The 26,591-nt window shown below is 44.6% G+C and overlaps 1 protein-coding gene across 4 annotated transcripts in view; it reads left to right on the top strand.

Annotated features, from left to right (window-relative positions):
• The first annotated feature begins 6,319 nt into the window (after window positions 1–6,319).
• The window catches only part of COG5 (component of oligomeric golgi complex 5), a 163,158-nt gene continuing 142,886 nt past the window's right edge, over window positions 6,320–26,591 (top strand). For 3 of the 4 annotated variants that reach the window (XM_077935793.1, XM_077935794.1, XM_077935792.1), the window contains exons 1-6: window positions 6,320–6,473; window positions 7,004–7,143; window positions 10,027–10,084; window positions 17,250–17,304; window positions 17,391–17,460; window positions 21,840–21,960. In XM_077935793.1, the coding sequence (XP_077791919.1) occupies window positions 6,395–6,473; window positions 7,004–7,143; window positions 10,027–10,084; window positions 17,250–17,304; window positions 17,391–17,460; window positions 21,840–21,960 (523 nt within the window). In that variant the 5' untranslated portion in view covers window positions 6,320–6,394. The remainder of the gene's footprint in view (window positions 6,474–7,003; window positions 7,144–10,026; window positions 10,085–17,249; window positions 17,305–17,390; window positions 17,461–21,839; window positions 21,961–26,591) is intronic. The other variant, XM_077935795.1, reaches the window with a different exon arrangement.

Genomic DNA, 26,591 nt, shown 5'->3' with positions numbered 1-26,591 from the left:
CTTTCTCACCTTTGCTATTTGTTTTATCCATATAGCCCTTAGCTAAGCTGTAAGAACTACCAGAATACTAGAGGCTGTTAAGGTAGGAAGGTGTCTAAATTCAATTTATATGTAGATGATATAGCCTGAGCCCAACCCTTGAGATATTTGAAGATGGCTATCCTATCCCCTTTCAGTCTCCTCTTTTCCAGGCTAAACATACCCAGCTCCTTCAACCATTCCTCATAAGGCTTGGTTTCCAGCCCCTTGATCATCTTGGTTGCCCTCATCTGCACATGTTCCAGATTGTCAACATCCTTCTTAAGGTTGCGTTGCTCAGAATTGGACACAGTCTTCAAAACATCAAAATACAGAACACATCAGTAAATTCCAAAAAGGACAAAAACCAACAATTTGGCAAACATGGAATAAATTCAATAATGCAAAAACAAACCACAATCTAGGCTTAAGTACATAAATACATAGGAAAACAAGAGTTGGCTCACAAGGAAGTATCTGGTACTGCTCTTGCTGCACTCCAAGCAGTCTGGTTCAGTTCAGAGAAGCGGTGCAGATGGACATACAGCTGGTGCCCATATCCTTACACCAGAAGAGGCTGACGGCAGCAAAATCAAATGTCCGAGAAGGCAATGGTGGCAAGTCTCTTCCCCAGCCTCCTGGATGTACCAACTGCCAATGCAGCTCTTATTGCATTTATTGGAAAAATATTGATGGACCTCAGGCACCAGGCAGGCTCACGAACATCCCTGCCTGTTATTTCCCCTCTGCTTCATAAGGTGATACTGGAAGCCCAGATGCCGAGAGAGGAATGTTTCCACAGTGTTATAGAAAAAAGGGGGGGTTGGCTTTTGCTGCCCAACTTCCCAAGGGACTGTCTCCCCTAAGTCCATGATCGGTCAGAGATGAATGGATGGAGGCAAGATCCATCGAAAGCAAGGCAGATCTTTATTTTCCTGTTGCAACAGAGTTCCCTCCCCCTCCTTGCAAGGAGGTTGGAGAGACCCAGAGCAAGGGTGCAAGCCCCTATAAAGGCTTTTGAAATTGCCCACCCTTTAACCCAGCAGAAATTTCAAGGGACGTTGGGATTGTCTCCCTTTTAGAAATGGGGCTGAATGAAGAATGATCTGATATAAAAACATGAACTCCTAAAGAGAAGATCAGCAGGTGCTTCAAAGTTCTGAAGAAACATGGGGGGGGGGGGAGTTTGGCCCAGGGTCCAGGTGGGTGGGTTGCCATGGGAACAATTAGCTGCCCTCCTTTGTGACATCTCCTGCTTCTCCCTTAAGAGCCACCAACTACAGGTGTCCATTGTGGGATAGTGAGGAGAGGTAGAGAGAGAGGTGGGAGTGCAGAAGGAGATTTAGGAGAGGCTTTGGTTTAGGAGAGGCAGGGACTGTTTAAATAGGAGGCGGAGGCAGCAGCAACAATGCGGTCAATTCCAGAAATCCAGGAGGAAGGCAGGATCAGCGGACTTGTCCTTCGTGGGACAGAATGGTAAGTTTGTGGGGCCCCATCCTATTCTTTGCCCCATCTCCTTCTCCCCAGAATTATTCCCATAAGTTCATTATCACATGGTGCTGATAATGCCAAGGTTGCAGGCTTGGTCCTTGCATGGGACAGCTGCACTGCCTGCAGAATCCTTTAGTCTATCTTCCCTAAATTGGGGGGGGGGGGGCTGAAATAGTGACTCACCCCCCCCTGTGGTGGCGATTCCAGGGTCCCCTCTTAAAGGGGTTTGTATATGGGAGTTACTGGCCATACACTGAAAGGTTGTCAGTGAAGCAGTTTACAAGGTAAAACAACGTATGTCGACAAGGCCTCGCTCCTGTCAGCACTCACGCTGCAGCGTCCTGCACTAACTGCGGCTTCCAAGCACAAGGGAAGCCCCACATACAGTGCATGGCAGCAATCCAGTCTTGAAGCAATCAGGGCCTGAACTAGGGTAGCCAGGCTCTCTCCGTCCTGGAATGGCAGGAGCTGGTACCTCCTTTCTCTCCAAGCCCTGAATGCTCTTGGCTGCCTCTCTGCAGCTGTTATGAAGTCCTACAGTTCAACTGCAGAAAGAGGGAAGAATGTGCTGGCAGTTCTCTATTAGGCTAAACGTATTTCTCTTCTGCATCACCTCTTTTAGGCTCAGGAGAATGAGCTTTCTTCAGGTGAAAAGGAGCAATAAAGTGGCCCCGCTGTAGCCCAAGGAGGAGCCTGTGACACCAGGAGAGGAAGTAACCCCCCTGCACCATTTTGGGAAGGGCAAGGCAGGAATAGGCTAGGGGGGCAGCTCAGGGTATAGGATTTGTGGGGGGGGGGGGAGCTAGTAAAAAAACCCCAAAAGAGCCAGACTGCGGGAACTGACCCAAGGCTCATCTGGTCCAGCATCCGGAAACCCACCCTAGTGGGGCTGATGAAGATGCTACTGACTTGAGAGAGGAGAGGAAGCATTTCTAGTGGTTCCAAGATGGCGATGGCTTAGCAAGCAGGCTTCGGAGCTCCGCAGATAACAGGACTGAAATTAGCGTTGTTCCTCCTGCAGCAGCTAGTCATGCCCCTGGACCCCCTGACCGGGACGTGTATGGCGCCTGATCCAGCTTTCTCTTTCCTCTGCAGAAGGCAATAGCCCAACGATACTGGTCCCGTATTCAGCCAGCTCCTGAAGAAGGTAAACAAATCTCCACACCCTGGGGACTTTTCACTTAGTAGCGTTATGGTTCGTGCCCGAGAAAGACCTCCCAGGCCTTCTTACTGTGCCTTGCTAGCCTTTTTCACTTCGCCTCAGTAGGCAGGGCCCTGACTGACTCCAGCTACAAAAGCTGAGGTGGCTGAACCCTTGGATTTGGGTAATGTTTAGAGGGCTTTCTTGAGAGAGTCTCTCATTTCCGTTCTCTTCCAGAGGACATCATTATTGAAGATCTGTAGGGTTTCCGGTTCTGGTCTCTGCCATGACAACATCTCTCCCATTCTGGGACCAGACTCAGACGGAGGGGAGGGGGTTACCTGAGGTTGTAAAACCCTCTAAAAACCCCTGAAGGCAGTCGGGGGACAAGGCACCTGTGGACGTCTTTGTGGCTGCTCCTGCTGGTTTCAAGCCCTGCGCCGCTGAGGCAGGCTCCACGGCTGCCCTTGGAAGAGGCAAAGCTCCTTCACCTCTTGATATATTGGATCAAAATTAAAGACGCCTCCAGAGGAAATGTGGACAGTGAGCTGCAATCTGAATGAGACTATCGAGGTGGAGGGATGAAATTTGAATGTCCTGCCGTGATTAAAAATGGAGAGAAGAGGGGAGGGGAACTTCTTCTTCTTATTAATTTTATTTTTATTATTTAAAGTCTGCAAGGACTTAACACGTACCCCATCTGGTTTAAAGAAATAAAAGGATCACAAATGGACGTGTGTGGCAGCTATCAGCTTTCCTGTGCGCCAGCTACGCCGCGATTGAGGTGATCAGAAGCGCGCCCCCTTCGCCGCCTTGACTGGGCTGTGGGCAGGGAGCGATGGCTGACGCCCATTTTACGCCCCCCCCCTCGCCTGTGCCCCTGGCAGGGGCCCACCTCACCCCCCCCCCAGCTACAGCCCTGGTTGTTGATATTTTCTTTTTCTTTCATTAGTTTTTTATTAGAAATTTAAATAAAAAATATTATCCAAAAGCATGTCATCCTTAGTTTTGACAGGTGCATCCCTTGCACCTGTCAATGGTGGGTTTTGTAGTTTCGCAAAAGGCGTCTCATCCAGCTTTTTCTTTCCTCTGCAGAAGGCAATAGCCCGACACCAGTCCCATGTTCGTCCAGCACCTGAGAAAGGTAAATGAATCTCCACACCCTGGGGACTTTTCACTTAGTAGTGTTATGGTTCATTCCTGAGAAAGATCTCCCAGGCCTTCTTGCTGTGCCTTGCAGGCCTTTTTCACTTCGCCTCAGTAGGCAGGGCCCTGACTGACTCCAGCTACAAAAGCTGAGGTGGTTGGACCCTTGGGTTTGGGTATTGTTTGGCAGGATTAGTTGAGAGAGGCTGTTAATTCAATCTCTCTTTTTCATTCACTTCCAGAGGACATAATTATAGAAGACCTTGAATGAGGGTGGAAAAAAATCTGTTGAAGAAAGACAGCACCCAGATTTTGGGAGGCATATAATTGGAGCAAGCAGGAGAACTCTCTCGGTATTTTGAGGGGAAAATCCCCAAAGCAGAAGAGATCCTTGGACAGCTTCAGAACCAGCCTCAGTGCCACCAGCTTACCAGCCTAGGAATACTTAAGGACTGGAACTCCAGCATATTTGGGACTTAACTTTCAAACCATTTGGAGTACAAAAACTAAGAAGCCGAAATAGGGACTTTGGAACTATTCTCAATTACCACTGTATGGAGAAGACAAGTATAATTTTGTTTTACAGAAATAAAGTTTGACTTGCATTTTTATTTCTCTCTGTGTGTTTCCCCCCTCTCTCTTCTTTTTGTTGTGGTTGTAACAAAATTTAATTCTGTATTTTACTTGAGTTATTTTTGAAGTTTCTTATTTGTTTTCTTTTTCCTTTTAATTTTTTTGCTACTGTACTTTGATTTGCTGTACGGGGGAAGGGGAAGGTTGACGAAAGGGAAAGGGAAATTGGTTGCTCAGTCTGGGAGAGAGGAAATAATCTCACTCTTGGGCTGAGCTGAGAATTGCAGGTGTGACCTTGAACAATTTAAAAATAGTTCTGGGAAGCCGCTAGAGATGGTGAGTAAACAGGAAGGAGCAATTACCAGGAAAGCAGGTAATTACCAGGTTTTAAGCAGAGGTTGGATGGCCATCTCTCATGAATGATCTACAGTAGTTGAGATTCCTGCATTGAAGGAGGCTGCACTAGATGACCCTTGGGGTCCCCTTACAACTCTATAAACCTCAGAATGTATCCTAAGTTGGTATCATAGTGGCTTTGTGATGTGAAGAGGGCCTTAGTATCTCACTGCCTAATTTCACCCACCATATAAACAAGCAGGGAAGGAATCTGCAGTCCAGGGATAGCACGACACCTCTTCTTCGTTGGTGATCACTCGTAGCCGAGTAAGATTGTCTTCCATAAACACGGTTTTAACAATGAGTCCGTAAGTGACGGTGGAGGCCAATTCTGGACCCACATGTCCTTCCACAGTGGGGACATTGGTTCATGGGCGGGAGTTAATCACGGTGTGGATTTGCCAAGCGTGCCTTCCTCTTAGCACGTTTCTCCCTTGTGTCTTGAGTTCGAGTGTCTTCAAAGCCCATGACACCTTTGGTAAAGGATGTTCTCCAATTGGAGTGCTCGCAGGCCAGTGTTTCCAAATTGTCGGTGTTTATACTACAGAGCCTAGGGCTTGCCGATCAGAAGGTCGCGGTTCGAATCCCTGCGACGGGGTGAGCTCCCGTTGCTCGATCCCTGCTCCTGCCAACCTAGCAGTTTGAAAACACGTCAAAGTGCAAGTAGATAAATAGGTACCACACCGGCGGGAAGGTAAACGGCATTTCCGTGCGCTGCTCTGGTTCGCCAGAAGCGGCTTAGTCATGCTGGCCACATGACCCAGAATCTGTACGCCAGCTTCCCTGGCAACAAAGCAAGATGAGTGCCGCAACCCCAGAGTCGGCTACGACTGGACCTAATGGTCAGGGGTCCCTTTACCTTTATACTACATTTTAAAGATTTGCCTTGAGACAGTCTTTAAACCTCTTTTGTTGACCACCAGCATTACGCTTTCCCTTTTAAAGTTTGGAATAGAGTAGTTGCTTTGGAATACAGTGGTACCTCAGGTTACATACGCTTCAGGTTACAGACGCTTCAGGTTACATACTCCGCTAACCCAGAAATAGTGCTTCAGGTTAAGAACTTTGCTTCAGGATGAGAACAGAAATTGCGCAGCATCAGGAGGCCCCATTAACTAAAGTGGTACCTCAGGTTATGAACGGTTTCAGGTTAAGAACGGACCTCCGGAACGAATTAAGTACTTAACCCGAGGTACCACCGACAACATGACCAGTCCAACGAAGTTGATGTTGAAGAATCGTTGCTTCAACACTGGTGATCTTTAGGGGTGATCCATAACGGCTATAACTGAAATCAGCGCGAGGGTGGCATCGCTCTATCCTTTAGCACCTCTATGTTGACAATCCCACACAGTTCGCATTGGAAACTGAAGCGTTCGATTCCAGGCCGGGAAAGCCCGATGCAGAGACTCCCCCCGCTGCTCCCGGCGCCTCTTTGCTCTTCCCACTCGCCCACCTGCGGCGGAAGGGGGGAAAGAGGCCGTGCGAGAGATGCCCGGAGAAGAAAGGCTTTGTTCCGCCTCTAGACTTTCCTATCTCTAGGGTTGCCCCGTGAGGGCGGCCGAAGGACAGGGCGGCCGTCGCGGCTTGAGTGCGTCACGGCGGAGACGCTCACCCACCTGTGCCAGCATGGAAGGGAAGAGAGGCGCCCCTGAGGCGACGGCGGCTGAAGCCCCGGACCCGGCGGCCGGGGAGTTGCTAGGAGACGGTGAGGGGGCAAGTTGGGCGAGAGGAGGGAGGAGGAGGCGGCGGCGGCGGCCGGGGCGGAGGGAGACCCCCGTTGGCCTCGCGTGGGGTTCGGTGGGGAGAACTTCCGGCTGCGCGCGCTTTAGGATTGCGACCAGCGCGGGTTGCGCGGCTCTGCGCCCAGTCCCTGGCGCTGCTCTCTCCGAGCTTCGCCTCCTTTCCCACCCTGAAGGGATGCCACCGAGAAAAGCAGCCCTTGACTCTGGACAAAGAAGGGCTCAGGGTGTTCAGGGTTTTTTACTGAGGGCTCCTTTTTAGGTGGGGACCTGAGTTCCTGCAACTTTGCAAAAAGTTCACAGAGTGCAGCTGATGGAGTGGCCAGAAAGGACCCCCCCCCCCGGGAACTACTTGATTATTACTGGTTTTTTTCTTTTTCGGTGGAGGTTTCCGCCTGCTCAAGAGCGAAATGATAATAAAAAAGAGCGTGGACTATCTGTGTCCGGAAAAGAAGATGCCAAGCCTCCCCTCTCTCTCCTCTTGCGTCTCTTTCAGAATGCTATGCGGACTTCTTGAAGGAAGATTTTGACGTGAAGGCGTACACCTCGCAATCGATTCATCAAGCTGTGATAGCCGAACAGTTAGCGAAACTTGCTCAAGGGATTAGTCAGCTGGATAAAGAGCTGCACTTGCAAGTAAGTGCCACGCGTATCACCCAAATCTATACATAAAGGCAGCTGAGATTCTGAAACGGCATTGAATTGTTTGTTCGACTCTACAGCTTTTAGACCTGCCCCAAAAGGAATGTCATACAGTGGTACCTCGCAAGACGAATGCCTCGCAAGACGGAAAACTCGCAAGACGAAAGGGTTTTTGGTTTTTTGAGTTCTTCGCAATACGAATTTCCCTATGGGCTTGCTTCGCAAGACGAAAACGTCTTGCAAGTTTGTTTCCTTTTTCTTAACACCGTTAATACAGTTGCGACTTGACTTCGAGGAGCAACTCATAGCACGCGGTGTGGTAGCCTTTTTTGAGGTTTTTGAAGACTTTGGTGATTTTTGAAGCTTTTCCAAAACTTTTCCGAAACCGTGCTTCGCAAGACGAAAAAAATCGCAAGACGAAGAAACTCGCGGAATGAATTAATTTCGTCTTGCGAGGCACCACTGTACTTAACTAATTGAAGAGGCTTTCTGTCAATGAATGTATATATGGGAAATTGATGGTTAAATTTTGCCTCCTACAGAAAGCTTTCAAAAAAACATGCACAGGCAACATTAATATGGTTGGCTCATAGCCAGTGTTATGATGATAATTGTCAGTGTGTAAGCTCCCCAAAATGGGCTGTAGCTATTGTAAGTGTATAGTAATCTATAGCTATACATGTTTGTGTGTTGGTAATGGAGAAATAAATGCAAAGTTAAGCTGTGAATGTAAGGTGCCCGTCCACACAATGTGAATAGTGATAATTGGTTTGCCTTATATACATTGGGATGATCCAAGTGGTTCATTCAGCCTTAAAGAGAGGCTTCAGAGCTCACTTAACTTTATTGGGCACACAAAACTTTTCCAAGATATGCAGTTATATTTGTACTTGCTACATAAACTCCTGAGCCTTTATGGGATCTTCCTTGAGCACAGAGCAGGGAGCCTGTGCCAGTGCTGGAAAACAGAATTTCTTCTTATGACCCAGCATGCAATCCACAAAACCAATTGTATTTGCTTATTAGTATTCTTTTTTTAAGAATGTGGTTTGTCCTCTTACATGTAAATGAATTCTTGGAATGTTTGTTAACAGAATGCCCGAGTCCTGATGTAAGAGCTGTGCAATGCAATTTGGAACAGGAGAAATATGCTTTGTGATGGTAGAACATGTGATTTAATTGTGGCTATTGTTTGAACTGAGAAGACAGGAGAATTCAGGATTAGTTAGAATTACCTTTATAGGTAAAATACGGTTATCCTTGTTAAAATATTTGCCAGCATCTTAACAAGTAAACATGAGTAGATTCTGTTGAGGAAATTCTGTATTGAATGGGAAATTGAACTTCACTTTGGTATTCACACTTAATTAATCAACCAGTCAATCAATAGATTTTTATTGTTTATAGCCAATAGCCATCACAATACAATATAAGCACAAATCACACAACTTACAGAAATTGAATCGCATAGGTTAACTTTTTGGGTTAACAGTTTATTGCTGGTGACTAGAAACCTATAGTAGGCAATAATCACTCTTTGATTTTGATATAAAATGTCAGTTTTCAATCAGTTTATAACAACTGCCAGAGGTTATCCTTTAACCAATGTGCAGGTGCATTTCTCATAACTGAATATATTTACTCTGAGTCTAGCCAAGGTTGAGTGCTTCTGGTTTAGAATGGAAGCTGTCAGTAAGCAGTGCGGTGCAATATTGATTTCCTGCCAGCTCTAACATGTGTCCTTTAAATAGTTATTAAGGAAAAGGCAGGCAGTGATCCTTTGTGTGCCGCAAACCAAGTTGGTTTGCCTTTCTGTGGAGTCTGGATACTTTGTAAGGTATTTATTGTAAGGCTTCATTGGAAGCCCAGTTACTCTTATGACGCTTTTCACATGCAATATCAAACCGTACACTAGTAGTTACGTGCACTAGTAGCAGCAGGCCATGAATTTGGGTGCTTTCGATTGGGTGCTTCTGCTTCTGTTTTACATTTTTAATCAGAATTTCTTGCTATATCTAAATTGGTGTGAGGGAACTCTGCTTATATTATTTATTCATTCCACAAAACTAAAAGCCAAACCTCAAAGCATTTTACAAAAAAGAATAAAACATGACATTATTAGTTTAAAAACCAGTTACAGACTATCTTCAGAAATAATTGAAATCAACAATAAGCTAAAAGCCAGATTAAAACGTATGTTTATATAGGCTTGCCTAAACAGAAATGTTTTTAGCAGGCACCCAAAGCCACAGTGAAGGCCTGATGTTCATAGGCAGAAAGTTTCAGAGTGTGGGTACTGCCACTCTAAAAGCTAAATTTATTACAAATTTGGAACAAATGATATGTGACATCTGTAATAGATTAGAGCTGCCGAGTGGCCTTATACGGGGTAAGGCAATTTTGCTGGTAAACTGTATATTATATGATGATTTGTTCAAACAAGCCAGGGTCAAACCATGGTTTATAAGCCTCACTTGTTAATTAAACATAGTTTAAAACGAAACCTCTTGGTTTGTATGTAACAATAAACTCTGGTTAGTATAAAACTGGAAGTGGAAGTTTCAGATCTCCTCCTTTGCAATTGTGTTCAAGTCTGAGGCTCGCTGCTGCTTGTATGTTTAATGCTAGTGGTTTAGTGCTCTGTCGTTATATAATGAGTGAAATATTATCAGGGCTGCCCTAAAATTTTATGTCATGCTACTTGCGTTAGAAATGCGAATTAGAAAGGCCAAGATCCAGACAACCATGCAACAAATTCAGCAAACTGAAGGGCAGTTTAAACTTGCATTTCTGAGATAGCATGCTCCATGTCGCATGGCAAACCAGTGTTTGTTTTGTATTCTTCTTCTGATAATAGTTGATAGTCTTATTTTATAGGTAGTTGCAAGGCATGAGGACTTGCTAGCCCAAGCAACTGGCATTGAATCTCTGGAAGGTAAGCATGGTTTATTAACTTTATAATATTAACAAAGAATCTCTTATCCTAGGAGTGGGTTTCTTTTCCATTTGCATAGGGGTGGGGCTTTGGAAGAGGAACCAAAATTATGTAGTTTGCTTCTGTTCTAATGAATCTCAAAGCTATGCCAATTTCCCATAAACGATGGTCAGGTTCCATATCTTCTCAAAGTCCCTTATAATATATGAGCTTATTTATTAGCATGCTATACCAAAACTTCCTTTGCCACTCTTCCAGTGAGTTTATGTTGTTTCCAGTACTTTCTGATTACTATCTGAGTGTTTATTTAATATTTTTCTAGTTAGCTCTTGCTAGTTTTTCCTAATTGTGTTCTTAATGTAGCTTAGAAGTACAAGTAAATCAGCCTACGATATCGTTTAAATTAATAATAATTTATATAGTTTACATATCTGTCAAATGCACTTAAAACTCAATTTAAGTTGATTGTATCATTAATCATTGGAATTAACAGCTCTACATTTTTAGGATCTTAATGTGGATATAATACCAAAGATAAAACATTTTTGAAAAGGTTTTTTTCTTCCATTTATCCTTAATGTTTTAATCCAGAGTCTGAAATAATATATATATATGTTTGTATTTTTCTATTGTGAACCGCCCTGGGGTCTTCGGATGCAGGGCAGTAAACAAATTTGATTAATAAAAATAATACTAAAAGGCTGGGAATGTTTAAACACTGAACTCGTGACACAGTACGTAACTAATGAGCAGAACTTAGTTGAACAATAGTTCAGGTAAATCACTATACCTTTGTTATAATGCTGCACAACTACATTTTTAAAAAATCACAAAATTGGAAAACCTTGAAAGGCCTGAAATCATAGTATAGTGGACTTACGGAAAAAGTTTATCAAACTATTGGGAGTTTTAATTGCATCGTTTTGTTACTAGTTGTTAACATACCGTCGGGTTTCCTTTTGTCAGGTTAAAGTATACTTCCTTAACTCGTCAGCAGGTGGAGCTGTTCATATAATGCTGTCTAATAGTCACTTGTGGCTAAATAGAAGTGTTGTTTACATCAAAAACCATTGAGAACCTGAATGAACTGCAGATTTGGGTAATTAAGCAGCTTTTCAATCGAAAGAATTAACAGAGTAAAGAAATAGAGTTTTTTAAAAGTTTTTTTTAAAAAGAATTTTTTAAAAATATGTATTTATTTTGACTACATTAGACTAACACGGCTACCCACCTGAATCAACACACACACACACACGTGTACGTTGATATTTTACCATTTGGAAAAAATATTGCACTACATCTCCTTTTATTTCAGTTATTCACATTTGCAGTTCATTTGAGTCACTGAATTCACTGAAGCTGCAAACCTAGATCCACCTTTCTGGGAGTGAGACCCATTGAACTCAGTGAGACTTATTTGGAGTAGGATTTCACTGTGCCATTACTTGCGTGTAAACAGCACTTCCGTTTACTGGGCATTATTATGTGAACACTTTAATGCTGATTTCCCAATGCAAGTTTTTAAAAGTGCGCTTAGCAGGCGCTGATATTTATGGTAGTATACCGGATTGCAGATCTGTGAAAAAGATTTGCTTCTTTACGAAGAAACAGAAACGGACAGGGATAGCTTAGAAAAAGCGACTGATTAAATGTCATGTAGCATTCACTGAGTTTTCTTCTCCCTCCTCTCTCTCTCTCTCTGTTTGTTTGTTTGTTTGTTTTTTTTTTTTTTTGGTCAGCTATTTATGGAAACGAGTGCTTTATGTTTGCTTGATGCTGTGGAGGCATAAATGATAATATGTTTTACTATAATGTTGATTGTTTCTGTTTTTATTCTTTTTGGCCTGCTCCCCTCCCATTAACTGGAAAAACCCAAGAGATGCCAGGTTATTTATAGTTGAGCAGCTTATAGCACCATTTATAACAAAAACTAAATTTTCAGTTTGTTGTTATAGTCTGAATAAAGGTAAAGGTAAAGGGACCTCTGGCAGGGATGCGGGTGGCGCTGTGGGTAAAACCTCAGCGCCTAGGACTTGCCGATCGCATGGTCGGCGGTTCGAATCCCCGCGGCGGGGTGCGCTCCTGTCGTTCGGTCCCAGCGCCTGCCAACCTAGCAGTTTGAAAGCACCCCCGGGTGCAAGTAGATAAATAGGGACCGCTTACCAGCGGGAAGGTAAACGGCGTTCCGTGTGCTGCGCTGGCTCGCCAGATGCAGCTTGTCACACTGGCCACGTGACCCGGAAGTGTCTCCGGACAGCGCTGGCTCCCGGCCTCTAGAGTGAGATGAGCGCACAACCCTAGAGTCTGTCAAGACTGGCCCGTATGGGCAGGGGTACCTTTACCTATACCGTTAGGTCCATTCGTGGCTGACTCTAGGGTTGCGGCGCTCATCTCGCTTTACTGGCCAAGGGAGCCGGCGTACAGCTTCCGGGTCATGTGGCCAGCATGACTAAGCCGCTTTTGGCAAACCAGAGCAGCGCACGGAAACGCCGTTTACCTTCCCGCTGGAGCAGTACCTATTTATCTACTTGTACTTTTTGGGGTGCTTTTGAACTGCTAGGTTGGCAGGAGCAGGGATTGAGCAACTGGAGCTCACTCTGTCACGGGGATTTGAATCTCCAACCTTCTGATCGGCAAGTCCTAGGCTCTGTGGTTTAGACTACAGCGCCACCCGCGTCCCTATAGTCTGAATAAGCTACTTTTAATATACCAGACGTGATAATTTTGTGGCAAACCCAAGTTATACAGGGAACCGGCTCACCTATGAAGAGGGTGAAGTACCTGCCTCAGGTGGTGGAAGGACAAGAGGTGGCTCTCCAGCTGCCTCACTGCTTCTGCTGCCACTAGAACACCCCCTTCTCCCCAGGCGGAGAAGCCAAGCGGTGTTGCTTTGCAGAACTCCCTGGCTCCTGCTGAGTTTGCCGAAAGCCAGGGCATTTGGATGGTGAAAGGGGAGGGCACCATTGGGGAGTTGGAGGTGGCCGCCTCTGGTTATACATGATGCCTTTTATGTTCCTAAAACAAGAAAGTGATTTTCAGTCTGTAAAAAGTGCTGAAAAGAACATTACAGTATTGCATCCCCCCCCCCTTTTTAAAAAAATACCCCAATGGAAAAAACACGGCTTCAATATTTCTGGAAATGATTCCTCAGCCACGCAAGAAATTATGGGCAAATTGTGTGGTTTTGGGCATAGAGGAGGGAGATCTGTGGTATTATTATTATTATTATTATTATTATTATTTATTATTTGTACCCCGCCCATCTGGCTGGGTTTCCCCAGCCACTCTGGGCGGCTTCCACAGAGACCAAAAATACACTAAAATGTCACACATTAAAAACTTCCCTGAACAGGGCTGCCTTCAGATGTCTTCTGAATGTCAGGTAGTTGTTTATCGCTTTGACATCTGATGGGAGGGCGTTCCACAGGGCGGGCGCCACTACCGAGAAGGCCCTCTGCCTGGTTCCCTGTAGCTTTGCTTCTCGCAATGAGGGAACCGCCAGAAGGCCCAGTTTGCTGAGGGACCTTGTACCAAGTCCTTGCTTCCATCACCAGAAGAGGTTTTCTTGGAGGGAACTTGGGATAGGACCGCTTTTGTGGCAGTGTCCTGCTTATTGAGTTCTTTCCTGAAAGAAACTAGCTCCATCCCTGATGGTTTTTAAATGGAATTTCATTTCCGTTTGCAAAACGAAAATGAAAAAGACAAGCAAAAAAAAGAGAAGCCAGTTGTTTCAGTGTCTCCAATCTGTTTTTTAATCTTTTGGATTATATCTAGTTCCTTGTTTTCAGTGCTTTTCAATGAGTATGGCTCATGCTGGGTGTAAGATGTTTATTACAGCATTTTAAATCATTCAGTGGTGCCCTAGGCAGTCTAGAAGTGTTAAATAAAGAATCTGCCATACGGTGTGGATACTGTCCGGTGTTTGACCACAAGAAAGATTGATGTGTGGATAGAAGGATGTTGGGTCATGTGTTGTTCCTCATGCTCCTTGGGGGAGAAGGTAGCTTAAAAAAAAAAAAATTAAAACTTTCATACTTTTTATGGACACAGCTCTTGAAGCCTGAACACTCCTTAAAGATTCTGAGCTTATGAGCAGAGAGCAACCCTAATTTGATTATGCCCCCTGTCTAATGAAATAATGCATAATATTTTATCTGAATCCTAACTCCTTGATGTATAGATGACTAAGCCTTGACAAATGTGTGGGATGACAAATTCTTGTTGAGACACCCTGGCATGCCGAGCCTACAGAGATACATATATAGAACTGGACTCCTACATGAGATTGAACAGATAATGTAACGTTCTGAGTTGCAGCATGTACTTTTACAACAAAAGATCAGCACTGCTTCAGATATGCTGAAATTTGGCTGTTCTCTTTGGGAGGAAATTGTGATGCCCCCTTAGATAACATAACTCCATAGGTACATAAGTGCCCTAAATATGAAAAGGATTGGTCTGCTAGGCTGTACAGTGGTGCCTCGCAAGACGAAATTAATTCGTTCTGTGAGTTTTTTCGTCTTGCGAATTTTTCGTCTTGCGAAGCAATGCACCTTGGGTATTAACGGTTTTAAGAAAAAGGTAACAAACTTGCAAGACGTTTCCGTCTTGCGAAGCAAGCCCATAGGGAAATTCGTCTTGCGAAGCAACTCAAAAAACAAAAAACTCTTTCGTCTTGCGAGTTCTTCGTCTTGCGAGGTACCACTGTAATCCTAAGACTACTTATACTGAATTCAGTAGAACTCTCCAAGTTAAAAAAAGAATCAGCTGGTAAGGTTAAAAAAAAAGTTGATTTTCTGGCATATTAGCAATGTCATCTTCTCAAAAATTCTGGGATTTCTGGAGTGAGGAAATATTCTTAGTGATGTTGAATACAAATATATTGAGTCGTGGTGGTAGGGAGTTCAGTATACTCTTTATGTCTTTAATCAGTTTTCAGATTTTCTTTTAGTACTTATTTTGTAATGGCCTTGATTGATTTTCTAGGAAGTAATGAATTCTAGGCAATAATGGATTCTAAACAGATTCTAAATGTAGCACAATACTATTAGTAGCTATAGAGATGTCAAGAGAACTTGGCACTTTCGAGTAACCGGCCTCAGATTTCAGCCTGCCAAGTTTCAGCTTGGATTACTAGAGTAATTGCTAGGCTTGTTTTATAGATGATATTTGAGAGTCCTGGGTTCAAATTCAGACTTGGCCATAAAGCTCACTGGGTAGTGTTTGGTGGCTTGTCATTTGTTTACTTGACCTCCTTCACAATAGTAGTTTGAGTGATTAAGGGTGAGAGACCTTCTGTTGGTCATCAGGCAACGGCTTTTCCCACCTGCCTTGCTCCGCCCTCCAGCCCAGGCAGCCTTTCCTAGACCATGACTTTAGAAACAGCAGAAGCTGCTGGAGTTCAGGGATATATATATTTGTAAAAATTGTAAGTTGTGTGTCCTTATTTCTCAATTGGATCCTTTTTCATGGCTTTGTGGTGTTTTGTGCATTGTGATTTGCTGTTACTTTTATTTATTATAAATTAGTAATTCTTTATTGTAACTGATAGGTGTAAACTGTTTATTTTTTGCTCATGTTTAATTTTACTGTTTACTATTGGGGGTCACAAAGAGTCGGACACGGCTAAATGACTAAACGACAACGACAACAATTGGATTCTAATGGATTATTGAATATTGCTTCATTTGATATGTTTATTTTAAAGTGATTGTGACTTTTATATTGGATCAGATACTTGTTATTAATATTTGATGTTTTATTATTATTTTTATATGTGTTGGAAGCCACCCAGAGTGGCTGGGGCAACCCAGCCAGATGGGCGGGGTATAAATAAGAAATATTGTTGTTGCTGCCGCTGCCGTTATTAAGGCTACAATCCTTAATGTACTTGGCAGAAAGTACCGTATTTTTCGCCCTATAGGACGCACATTTTCCCCTCCAAAAATGAAGGGGAAATGTGTGTGCGTCCTATGGGGCGAATGCAGGCTTTCGCTGAAGCCTGGAGAGCGAGAGGGGTCGGTGCGCACCGACCCCTCTCGCTCTCCAGGCTTCAGGAAGCTCTGCACAACCCTCGGGAGACCGGCTCCGAGGGTTGCGCAGAGCTGCCTGCAGTCCCGGGCTCAGCGCAGCTCTGCGCGGCCATCGGGAGCGGGGCGCGAAGTCCCGCCCGGTTCCCGATGGCTGCGCAGAGCTGCCTCCAGTCCCGGGCTCAGCGCACTTCTCCCCATCGCCAGCCCCACAAGCTAGGGGGACAGCGGGGAGGCGGAGTGCGCCTTCCCGCTGTTCCCCGACCTGGTTCTTCCAGCCCCGCACCTGGGAGGAGAAATAAATTTTTTTTCTTTATTTCCCCCCCAAAAAACTAGGTGCGTCCTATGGGCCGGTGCGTCCTATGGGGCGCAAAATACGGTACATCCCATTGAGTGGTACTTGCACTTGTGTATAAATGGTTAGGATGAGGCTGTAAATGTGTTAAGAGCAATACGTTTTATTTTATTTATTGTCTTCATTAGTTGCTCCCCCCCCCCCCCCCCCGGAAGATGAACCTCAGAGAGACTTACAAAAATGAACATTAAAAGCAAGGGTAAAAAGAAGGATAAAACAACTTAAAAATATACAAGTAATAGAAATAGAAAACAGATCCAGCTCTACCTCACCCCACTAAATTATAAATAGAAAATTGAAATCCAAAGGTCTGGGTGAATAGTAATGTTTATACCTGGTGCACCAAGAACAAGTAGTGCACCTCCCTCAGAGATGAATAACCCAGGGTCTGGGTTGGTTCATATGGAGAGAGGGGGTCTTTGAAGTATTAGGGTCAAAGCCAACTCTTTGAATTGTACGCAGAAACTAGTTGGTAACCGGTTTAGTTGGGCCAGAATTGGTGCTGTGTACTCAGACTATCTTGCCTCAGTGAGCAATATGTCCACTGAATTCTGCCCTTAGTAACACCATTTCTAAGCCATCTTCAAAAGCGCTCCTACTCATTGCAGTAATAAAGTACTTTGTACGCCGAAAAACAGTATAGGAAGGATTAAAGATCAAAGTTGCCACTACCATTTTGAGTTCCTCGCTTGGTTTTAAAATGTGGCGTTTTACTGGGGAAAGGTGCGTTCTCTCTGTCAGCTGTGTGCTTCTGAAATGCTGCTTTTGCTCTCTTATTCAGGTGTTCTTCAAATGATGCAGACCAGAATCAGTGCATTGCAGAGTACTGTTGACAGGTATGCCATCCCTATAGCAATGATTTAGTAGTTTTAAGTCCTTCTGCACTCCAGTGATTTCTAAAACATATTTCGTTTTTCATCAGAATCAGAGCCAAAATAATCGATCCTTACAACAAAATTGTGTCCCGTACGGCACAGTTAGCAAGGCTTCAGGTAAGTTTACAGGCATCTTTCTTTCCTTACCCTCCAGGAATAACATTTCTTTTGATTGGAGAGGGGGAAAGCGGTTCAAAGAACTATCTACCGATTCTGTCAAAAGGACGGTTTTCTTCCTGTAGACAGGAATGCAACACTGCTGAGAATAGTAGATGCGTTGTTCAGAAGCATTTCAGGCAGTGTTTCTTTGCAACTTTGCAACAGTCGAGCCGATATATGAACAAGATTTAATGGTGGCCAGAGAGAACTCTGTAGTTTTTCTTCTGACAGAGTGTTGCTATGGTTACTGGTTGGAAGTGGTGGGGACCGGACTCCAAAGACAACACTCCCAGAATAATATTTATTCTGGGAGTGTTGTCTTGAAACCACGGAATACGTGCACTTTATAAATCCTTGTGGAAAGGAAAAATAAGTTCTCACAAAGCAAATTTGCGCTTGGCACAAACTTTCTTCCATATCTGTAATTGCTCATTTCAACTGAGGTAATTTATATGGGGTTATCTCCTCTTGTGTCTCCCTTGTAGCATCCTTTGTCTAGGGTTATGTAGCTGCCTTCTCATGCCGGGAGCACTCCTTATTTTTTTCTTTACTTGGCAAAATGTTTTAAAAATTGATTGACTAATCAGCAATGAACTTGGATTCCTCAGCTGCTGCTGTTTTTCAAGTCTTAGATAGTTCAAAACAAATTTTCAAGCTTTCCCCAGCTTCATATGCTTTTCACCAAGTTGTGTTTTTTTACCGCAACTTGTGGACACAGTTCTGACTATTTCAACCAAAACTCTAGTCGGTGCTTTTCTGTCCCTCATGCACAAAACCATAGTTACCTTCATAGAGCAGAATGTTTCCTGTTCGCTTTAAAATAAAATAAAATTACAGGCCTCTTGAGCATTGAACCCAATAGATATTGTGCTGAGTTGACATTGACAGAGATGCCCTTTGGTGGTGCAGAGGTAGCAAAGCTTGACTATATGCTTATTTGGATTTAACAGAATAATTCGCGGCTTGTATAACAAGCATAACACACTCTCTGTTTTAATTTAGCCACTCAGCTTCAGCAGCCCCCAAATCTCTTCTCTAGACAATTGCCCTAACATTTAGGTTTTGCTTGATCTACTCTTTGACATGTTTTGGCACTTCTAGAACTCCTGAAAATTGTAATACGTATTTCCCCCTGAAATTGCAGGCGTTTTACTATGCTCGAACTGTGTAGTGATTAAGAGCTTATGTCAGTTAACCATATTCCAGGCTGTGTCTGTAATGAGTTAAAATAACATTTTGAGTTGTGTGAAAATATATTTAAAAAATCTGCACATGCCTCTTTTTCCCCCATCTTCCAGCAGCATAGATAGTGCTCTCAACAGATTACATTAACAGTCAAAATGTCGGAAGTGCATGTTATATAATATAGAACTGTTATGAAATTGAAGGGAATATTTGTCACTAGGCAACTTTAGATGAAGCACAGAGCTCAGATGTAATTTCAGGGTGTGGTTTTTTTTAAACATATGAGACTTGTGCTTTACCGAAAGTTGCCTTGTCTAGACCACAAATCCTACCAAGGCATCAGATTTTGAATCACTTGTTCTAATAGGTTGTTCACCTTTGAATGTTTTAGGACCATGATTGTACAGTGGTACCTCTGGTTACGAACTTAATTTGTTCCAGAGGTCCGTTCTTAACCTGAAACCGTTCTTAACCTGAGGTACCACTTTAGCTAATGGGGCCTCCTGCTGCCGCTGCGCCACTGGCACACAATTTCTGTTCTCATCCTGAGGTAAAGTTCTTAACCCGAGGTACTACTTCCGGGTTAGTGGAGTCTGTAACCTGAAGCGTCTGTAACCCGAGGTACCACTGTAGTTTGTTAAAGACTGCTGGTATTCTTTAATTCAATGCACAAAAATATTGCATATCATGGAATATGTAATGTAGAATCTGAAACCAGCAGAGTTTTGCTGTCATCAGCACTCTGTAGGTCCACTTGCAGACGTATCTTTCAGTATACAATCATACCTCGGGTTATAGCCGCTTCAGGTTGTGTTTTTTTGGGTTACGGACTGCCAAAACCCAGAAGTACTGGAACAGGTTACTTCCAGGTTTCGGCGGTTGTGCATGCGCAGAAGCGATAAGTCGCTCTTTGCGCATGCGCAGAACCGCCGAATTGCAATCTGCGTGTGCGCAGACGTGGGTTGCGAATGCTAAGGGTTGCGAACGTGCAACCCCAGCGTCCACTGTATCAGATAGCTGAAAATACACATTAAACATCGGTAGAGCATTTAAGCACTTGTGCTCACTCCCACACCAACTCTCTGGGTGCTGCTTCTCCATAGTTCTGTCTCAAACAACTGAAGGGTGTGTGAATCCTGCAGCCTTGAGGGTGGGCCAATTGCGCCAGAAGTAAACATAGTGATTTTTATAGGAAGCACTCATGTAATCAGCCCGGCCCACATGATTGCAGTATTCATGCATCTTCTGTGGCAATTTGGGACAGTGATAACAGAGATGTAGTTTGTTTGTTTGTTTGTTTATTAAATTTGTATACCACCTTTCATTCTCAGATCTCAGGGCAGTTGCCAAATGGCTCAGTGTGCTTATAAAGGGGTGTGTTATTGGGTGGTTGTTTTTATTTTGATTATATATTTTGCGGTTTTATATTTTGATTTTGTTCTGTGAACAACCCTGAGGCCTCTGGGATAGGGCGGTATATAAATTCAATAAATAATAAATAATATAAACGGGCCTTGGAGGAGAGAAGGGCTCTTTCCTTGTGGCTTCACACTTTTTCTCCATGTATCTCTGCTGCATAGAGCCTATACATATTTGTAGCGTGCAGAAACTCAGCTGCCAAATTAAATGTTCCCCAATTTGCATATTTTTATGTGACGCAGAGTGGATGGATATAAATAATTGGTTTAAATCGTGACTTAAATCGCCCACAAAAAAGGGTTACTTTAAATAGCTTTCCGCCGATTAGTTCATTTACCAAACAAGCATGCATAGTACTAATTGGATGCAGGAACCGTTGGAATAGATACTCTTTGAAACTAGATCTAAAATTTATGATACTCCATTAACCAGTGGTCATGTCACTCACATATCATAGAGTAGATATTGGTAGAATAGCAGTTGTGGATTTATGTTTGGTTCTCTTTCTACACATTTTAGGTCACCAAGCAACCTGCATTAATTCAGGTTTGGGGAACCTAAACCAAAAAAATGTTGTTGCTCTCATCAGCCACAGCCAGCTGGCTAAGGGATGATGGCTATTGTATTCTAATGGCATCTGGAGAGTCATGGGTTCCCCATCCCCGAATTAGTTCTAATTTCATTTGAACTGTGAGAAACCTGTGGCCCTCTAGATACTGTTGGGCTCCATTTCCCATCAGAGCCAACCAGCATTAGGAACGATGGGAGTTATAATCTAATAACCTCTGGAAGCTGCCATGTTGGCTGTCCCTGGAATAAACCTAGCTGAAACTTAACATAGTTTCTGGTTTGAGAAGCAGTTGGATGTGCTGGGGAGGAGATGGGAAGCAAAAGTAAAACTAAACTATGGTTTGGCATTCCATCCAAACCAGATATAAATGTCCATGCCATTGAGTTCCCAGTTTAGGTAAAATTTATGATCTATTTTTTCATATTTATGAACTTGGACGTCAAAAGCCACACATTTATACCCCTGGTTTATTCTTATAAACCTGCGGAAAGTTGGCTATAACTTAGTATGTTTGATGGAGAAATAAGTAAATTTTGTTTTGAGAGATTTTGAGTAGGGATTTTATTAGCACTGCATTCAGATACCATTTTAAACCAGGCACTTACAATAATTGGTTTCAGGAAATAAAAAAACCAAGATTGAATTTAAATTTGATTACTGTCATTTTAAAGTTTGTACACTGTATATATGTATACTTCAGGCTCCTGCATAAAAGGATTGATAATGTGATTGTTGTGCTGATTTGTGAAAATTTGCATGCAGAATTAGATCCCGCTCCCCAGAATTGCTTTGGGTTGGGCTTTTTTGAAGAGAGACTTGCACTTTTTAAGCCTTCGCCTGCTTCTTTTTGAAGTCTGTAGCAAGACTCTCCATGGTTTTATCACAACAGAATTGCAGCCTTTATCTGTAGAATTCCCTCACTGTGCATTTGTGACTAAATGCCCTTCCCTCCCTGCAGAGCAGCTTGTAGTTACAACCCTCTGTGGCGTGTTTTTATGATAGTGTATTCCAGATGATATCAAACCATGAACGGAACCATAATGTGATCTTATACGCCTATTGTCAGGCCAGAAATGTGTACTGTGTTTCCACAGCTGGTACTTAACAACTGTATAATAATGTAACATGTTGAATATATTCCTAAACTGTGTTCCCTATCAAGGCTTCCTGTGACTTGCTGCGGAGAATAATGCGCATCTTGTATGTCAGCAAGAGACTTCAAGGGCAGTTGCAGGGAGGAAGCAGAGAGATAACAAAAGCTGCTCAGAGCCTCAATGAGCTTGGTGAGTTGACTTGGTCATTTTTAGTGGTGCTCTATTTGCTAATGTGAAATGCTTTTTCCTTTTAAAAAAAATGGTATGGGAAATGTGCCGTATTTTTCCGTCTATAAGACGCCCCCATGTATAAGACGTCCCCTATTTTGGGGGACTCAGATTTAAGAAAATGGGGGGAGATGTATCCGTGTATAAGACGTCCCCTAATGTTTGACATTATTTCTAAGGTAAAAAAACCTAGTCTTAAACACGGAAAAATACGGTAGTTTCCTTATTTCTTACAGGGGTAATGGACTATATGGAAAATACAATTCTTAAGTTGGGTTTATTCAGCAGTAATGAAAACACCTATGGTGATGACATTCTCAGTTTTCTAGAGGTGGGAATTTGATGGATGCAGACCGGTTTCAGATATTTCGGAGCTGCCTTTATACGTTTTAAGCTCTGTTTTTATATGTTACATTCAGAGATTGTTGTCCACAGTCAGCATGATGAGTTTTCAGTGACTGTTGCCTCAACACTGACTAGATCATGGCTGAGGTCTGGAAAACTTCATGTGCATGTACCTAAAGCACTTCTGTCTGCACACACAGGGATTTGCTTTTTTTTCTGGCTGCAGACCAGGGGCAGAGGAAGGTGGGTGTGGTGGGGGGTGGGCTGCCCCGGGTGTCACCATTGAGGGGGGGTGACAAAATGGCGGGCGGCACTCACTGCGGGCCTGCAGTGTGCCCGAGCCACACGTCTCTCCTGGGAGTGATGCGGTGACTTGGGCGCCCGCAGCCTCCACGCTGCCCCAAACAGTCCGCCCGCCACCTCCCCCTCAGTTGTAGGGCAGCTGAGTAGGAGGGGGCAGGCAGACTCCTCGGAGGCCCCATGGAGTGTCCTGCCCCAGCTCGCCCCGTCCTTCAGGTGGCTGGCTCCACCCCTGGGGGCAGGGAATGTGTGCCGCCCCAGGCGCCTGATCTGCTTGCTGCAGACTCCTGTTTTGTGTTGGGTGCTGCCCAGTATGGGTGCTTGGGATATGGGGCAGGGGACCTACTGTGAAGAGCAGGCGCACACGGCTTTCTCGGTAACTGCTCCAAAACCATCCTTTCACTAAGATACCGTATTTTTTGCTCCATAAGACGCACCTGACCATAAGACGTACCTAGTTTTTAGAGGAGGAATGCAAGGGGGAAAAAATTCTTTAAAGGGAGTGCTGAGCAGAGCCTGTATGCATCCCAGGCTGTGCTCAGCACTCCCTTTCATGAGCCGCATGGAGCATATGTGCGGTGCTTCCCCCACCTCCCGCAAAAGCCCCCAAGAGCCGCACACACGTTCTGCGCGGCTCTTTAAAGAGAGCGTGGCTCTTGGGGGCTTTTGCTGGAGGTAGGGGAAGGGACTGAGGGGCTAAGCCAGAAGCTAGACGAGCTAGAGGGAGTGCTGCGCAGTGATCCCTCTTGCTGTTCTGGCTTCTGGGATAGCTGCGCAGCCTGCATTCGCCCCATAAGACGCACACACATTTCCCCTTACTTTTTAGGAGGGAAAAAGTGTGTCTTATAGAGCAAAAAATACGGTACATCTTGCCTCAGCGCTATACTTTTTTGAGAGGCAATTGAAGACATACCTCCTCAGTCAGGCCTTCGGAGGTTAGGACATGGAATGGGTTGAGGTTAGTGTATGGTACCCGTTTATCTTACAAAATTAAATTCAGTAAAAACTTAAATAACAGAAGATAGTGTATCCGTGCTTTAGTTGGTTTTATATATATGTACTGCTGTCTTTTTAATGAGTTGCACACTGCCGTTAGGGTATGACTGCTGAACTAATCTTGGAGTTCTTTAAACCTTACCCTCTGTTTTGGATGTTTTAATTCAACAAAGTTGATCAGCAGGGGGGGAAATGGAAGATGCTGACTTGCTTGCTTGCCTGACATAGCATCCCTCTCTGGTGTTATATCTGCTCAAATTGTGGTTTGTGCCACCTTGGTAAAGTAGTTTAGATTGCAGTGAACTGATCAACATGAAGAAGCATCTGTGGGCAATTTGTTTTTTTGTCTTTAATCACCTTTATCTATTATACTTACAATGCAATAATGTGTGCTGTGTGAGTTGGATCTAAGTGAGCCTTCTGTAAAACAGAAAGATACTTCTGCATGTGTACGGTAGCCCTCTCCCCGAGTTTTGCCAGTTCTCCCAGTCCTGCTGCACCGCTTTATCACATCCCAGGTGGTACTGGAGGGTCTCTCAGTTCCGAAGAGTCGATTTTGAGGAACCACAGGGGGTTGAAATGAAGAGGAAGGCATGGTAAAGTACTTGAGTAGAACTCACTTTAATATATTTCTAGCACCAAACAACCCTTTATCTCTCCAGAGCGATCATATACAGTGGTGCCCCGCAAGACGAACGCCTCGCAAGACGGAAAACCCGCTAGACGAAAGGGTTTTCCGTTTTGGAGACGCTTCGCAAAACGAATTTCCCTATGGGCTTCCTTCGCAAGACGAAAGCCCATAGGGAAATCTCCGGGACAGCGGGGAAGCGCAGTGCGTCTTCCCCACTGTGCTCGGACCTCCTCCGAAGCCTGGCGGGGGGGCGGAGAGACCTCCTCTCGCCGCCAGGCTTCGGAAGGCTGCTCCGAAGCCTGGCGGGGGGGGGGGGCGGAGAGGTTTTTTAAAAACCCCGGGACAGCGGTGGACTTCTCCGCTGTCTGGGGCGATTTTAAAATGCTGGCGGGCGGCAGTGCTGCCGCCCGCCAGCATTTTAAAAAACCTCGCTGCGAGGTCCCCCGCTGTCCCGAGGTTTTTTAAAATGCTGGCGTCTTCCCCGCTGTCCCCGGACCTCTTTTGAAGCAAGGGGCAGGCAACGGGGAGAAGCAATCTTCTCCCCGCTGCCCCTTGCTTTAAAACAGGTCCGGGGACAGAGGGGAAGGCGCGCGGCGCTTCCCCTCTGTCCCCGACGGTCTCCTTAGGAACGCATTGATTGATTTTCAATGCATTCCTATGGGAAACCGTGCTTCGCAAGACGAACAACTCGCAAGACGACAAAACTTGCGGAACGAATTAATTTAGTCTTGCGAGGCACCACTGTAACTTGCCTGTATCAAGTGATGCACAAGGGTGCAACTCTTGACGTAATAATCGCCTTGCTTTATTAGATGAAGGCTCAGGATTTTGTTTTCTACCACGGTCAAACCCAATGCTTTCAGAAAGTCCATACAGAAGGCATAATGCGGCTGACCACCTCCCACGGTTTGTTTCCGGTCTTTGACAATCACAAGGTGTATTACAAGCAAGTTCAATGTCTTCCTTGAAATTGGCCAATATTTGGTTCTTTTTCAAGCTGTCCTAGTGCAGGAAAGCTTCCATTTGATCTGAAAGCACCAGGTTCACGTGATTAAAAGGATGGCCCCCCTAGTGTCTCATGGCCTCTCCAACCCTTATGTGTGGATGTGTGTAGTGGGGAAGACTATGAATGGAAACTTCATTATCAGGCTTCCATGATGCCTGGAAAGCCTGCATAAAAAGGCGTTGCTGAAGTCATTGTGTAGATGTTGAGTGTGGTGGAAGTAAGTTGTGTAGCATCAGAGGCAGCAGTGCAGCCCAGCTCCTCCTTAATTGCAGCAAACCCCCTTCAAGCGATTATAAAGTGTGAAGGGGGCAAATGCTTCTACTGTTCCTATGCCTCATATAACCAATGGTTCTGACCTGCTGCACAAGTATCCTACTTAAGTTGAGCAAAAAATTAGCAGGTAGGGTGTTTCTAGTGTAGCACACAGCAGTGCCAGGATCAAACCCCTTATGAATTGCTGTGCAAGAATCACAGCAGGTAGGTGAAGGGTAAAGGGACCCCTGGCCATTAGGTCCAGTCGTGACCGACTTTGGGTTTGCGGCGCTCATCTCTGCTAGGTTGGCAGGAGCAGGGACCAAGCAACGGGAGCTCACCCCGTCACGGGGATTTGAACCGCTGACCTTCTGATCGGCAAGTCCTAGGCTCTGTGGTTTAACCCACAACGCCACCTGTGTCCCTTTATCACAGCAGGTAAAGGTAAAGGGACCCCTGACCATTAGGTCCAGTCGTGACCGACTCTGGGGTTGCGGCGCTCATCTCGCTTTCTTGGTTGAGGGAGCCGGCGTACAGCTTCTGGGTCATGTGGCCAGCATGACTAAGCCGCTTCTGGTGAACCAGAGCAGCGCACGGAAACGCCATTTACCTTCCCGCCGGAGCGGTACCTATTTATCTACTTGCACTTCGTGCTTTTGAACTGCTAGGTTGGCAGGAGCAGGGACCGAGCAACGGGAGCTCACCCCGTCACGGGGATTCAAACCGCCGACCTTCTGATCGGCAAGTCCTAGGCTCTGTGGTTTAACCCACAGCGCCACCCGCGTCCCTATCACAGCAGGTACTAGGCAGCAAAACAGAAATCGGCTACTGGTTCTCAAGGTGCTTAACTGACTGAATTCCTTTTCCATTGGGTCAAGGTTGTACAATAACTAACATTACAATCCTAACCACGTGTACTCAGAAATAGGCCCCAATGATTCAGTGGGGTTTATTTCAAGGTAAGCGGGGATAGGATTGCAACCTCCAAGGCAGTGTTTTTAAACTGTGATGTTCTGTATAAGCTGGGGATCTTTTCCATAGCACCCCATAACTTTCTTACTT

The sequence above is a fragment of the Podarcis muralis genome, chromosome 10 (assembly GCF_964188315.1).
Source record: "Podarcis muralis chromosome 10, rPodMur119.hap1.1, whole genome shotgun sequence".
Taxonomy (NCBI): Eukaryota; Metazoa; Chordata; class Lepidosauria; order Squamata; family Lacertidae; genus Podarcis; species Podarcis muralis.
Note: the sequence above shows the minus strand (reverse complement) of the source record. Positions and strands in the feature narration are given on the sequence as shown.